Source organism: Carlito syrichta, unplaced genomic scaffold (assembly GCF_000164805.1).
Source record: "Carlito syrichta isolate Samal-C Ts95f unplaced genomic scaffold, Tarsius_syrichta-2.0.1 Scaffold111564, whole genome shotgun sequence".
In the NCBI taxonomy this organism is placed as follows: Eukaryota; Metazoa; Chordata; class Mammalia; order Primates; family Tarsiidae; genus Carlito; species Carlito syrichta.
In genome coordinates this window covers 7,879-8,907 of record NW_007055660.1, presented here as the reverse complement: position 1 = coordinate 8,907, position 1,029 = coordinate 7,879, and the positions used below count along the sequence as shown (strand labels likewise).

At 58.2% G+C, this 1,029-nt stretch overlaps 1 protein-coding gene across 1 annotated transcript in view; it reads left to right on the top strand.

Annotated features, from left to right (window-relative positions):
* The window catches only part of SAFB (scaffold attachment factor B), a gene marked incomplete at its 5' end in the record, with an annotated part of 18,992 nt that extends 18,219 nt beyond the window's left edge, over window positions 1–773 (top strand). Inside the window, 2 exons of the mRNA XM_021718373.1 lie at window positions 153–219; window positions 470–773. Of these exons, the coding sequence (XP_021574048.1) occupies window positions 153–219; window positions 470–587 (185 nt within the window). The remainder of the gene's footprint in view (window positions 1–152; window positions 220–469) is intronic.
* Between the last annotated feature and the right edge of the window lie 256 nt (window positions 774–1,029).

The following is a 1,029-nucleotide window of genomic DNA, read 5'->3' as shown; positions in this document are numbered from 1 at the left end:
CCCCCCCCCGCCGTGGCTCGGGAGCCAGTGTGTGGCTCCGGGCCTCCCGCAGAGTCGCTGGGCACCCCAGCTGGGGAAGGGCGTGGGCTGCACGCGCGCGAGGGCAGCAGCGCCCGCTCACGGCCTCTGTGACAAGCGCGTCTTTCTTCCAGGCGGTGAGAGGAGCATGTCTGGCCACTCTGGGCCCGGCCACATGATGAACCGGGGAGGGATGTCAGGGTAAGGCCTGGGGCTGGCAACACGGGGCTCCCCGGAGCCTCCACGCCCCTCCTTCGCGTGTCGGCTCACCTGTCAGGGCACAGAACAGCGGGGTCTTCCTCCCAACACCACTCCCCTGGGTGGGAGCCAGGCTGGGCCCATGTCACTGTTGTGTCCATGATGCTGCCCAGGAGGTGGGGCGGTCCCCCGTGCAGCTGGAGACGGGCCAGAGGAGCGGGGAACTTCGAACTGACACGGGAACCTCTTCCAGGTGCGGCAGCTTCGCCCCAGGCGGGGCCTCCCGGGGCCACCCCATCCCGCACGGCGGCTTTGGAGGCCAGAGCCGCGGCAGCAGACCCAGTGACGAGCGCTTCACTCGCCGCTACTAAGTCCTCCGACCCTGCGTCCTGTCACGTGGCAACAAGGCTCTGTTCTTTTAGGAGTTATCTTAAAACTGTGTACAAATATTTTTTTTTATCTGCTGCCATATTGTAGCTCAATACAATGTGAATTTGTTTTTTGTTTTTTCCTTTGTTTTTTTTGTAATAAATGTGTTTCCGTTCACATACCCTTTATGACAGTGTCGTCTCTTTATTTTCACCTCTTTAAAGTGAAACGAAATGTTCCTTAGAGTGTCTCAGTTGTATCTACATACATGGACTTTTTCTAAATATGTGTAGAAGCACAGGTGATAGCAAACCTTGGGAAAGGCATCAGCCTTTTAAAGATGGTGTTTTGGCCGGGCTCGGTGGCTCAGCCTGTAATCCCGCACCTTTGGGAGGCTGAGGTGAGTGAATTGCCTGAGCCTGCCGGTTCGAGACCCGCCTGGGC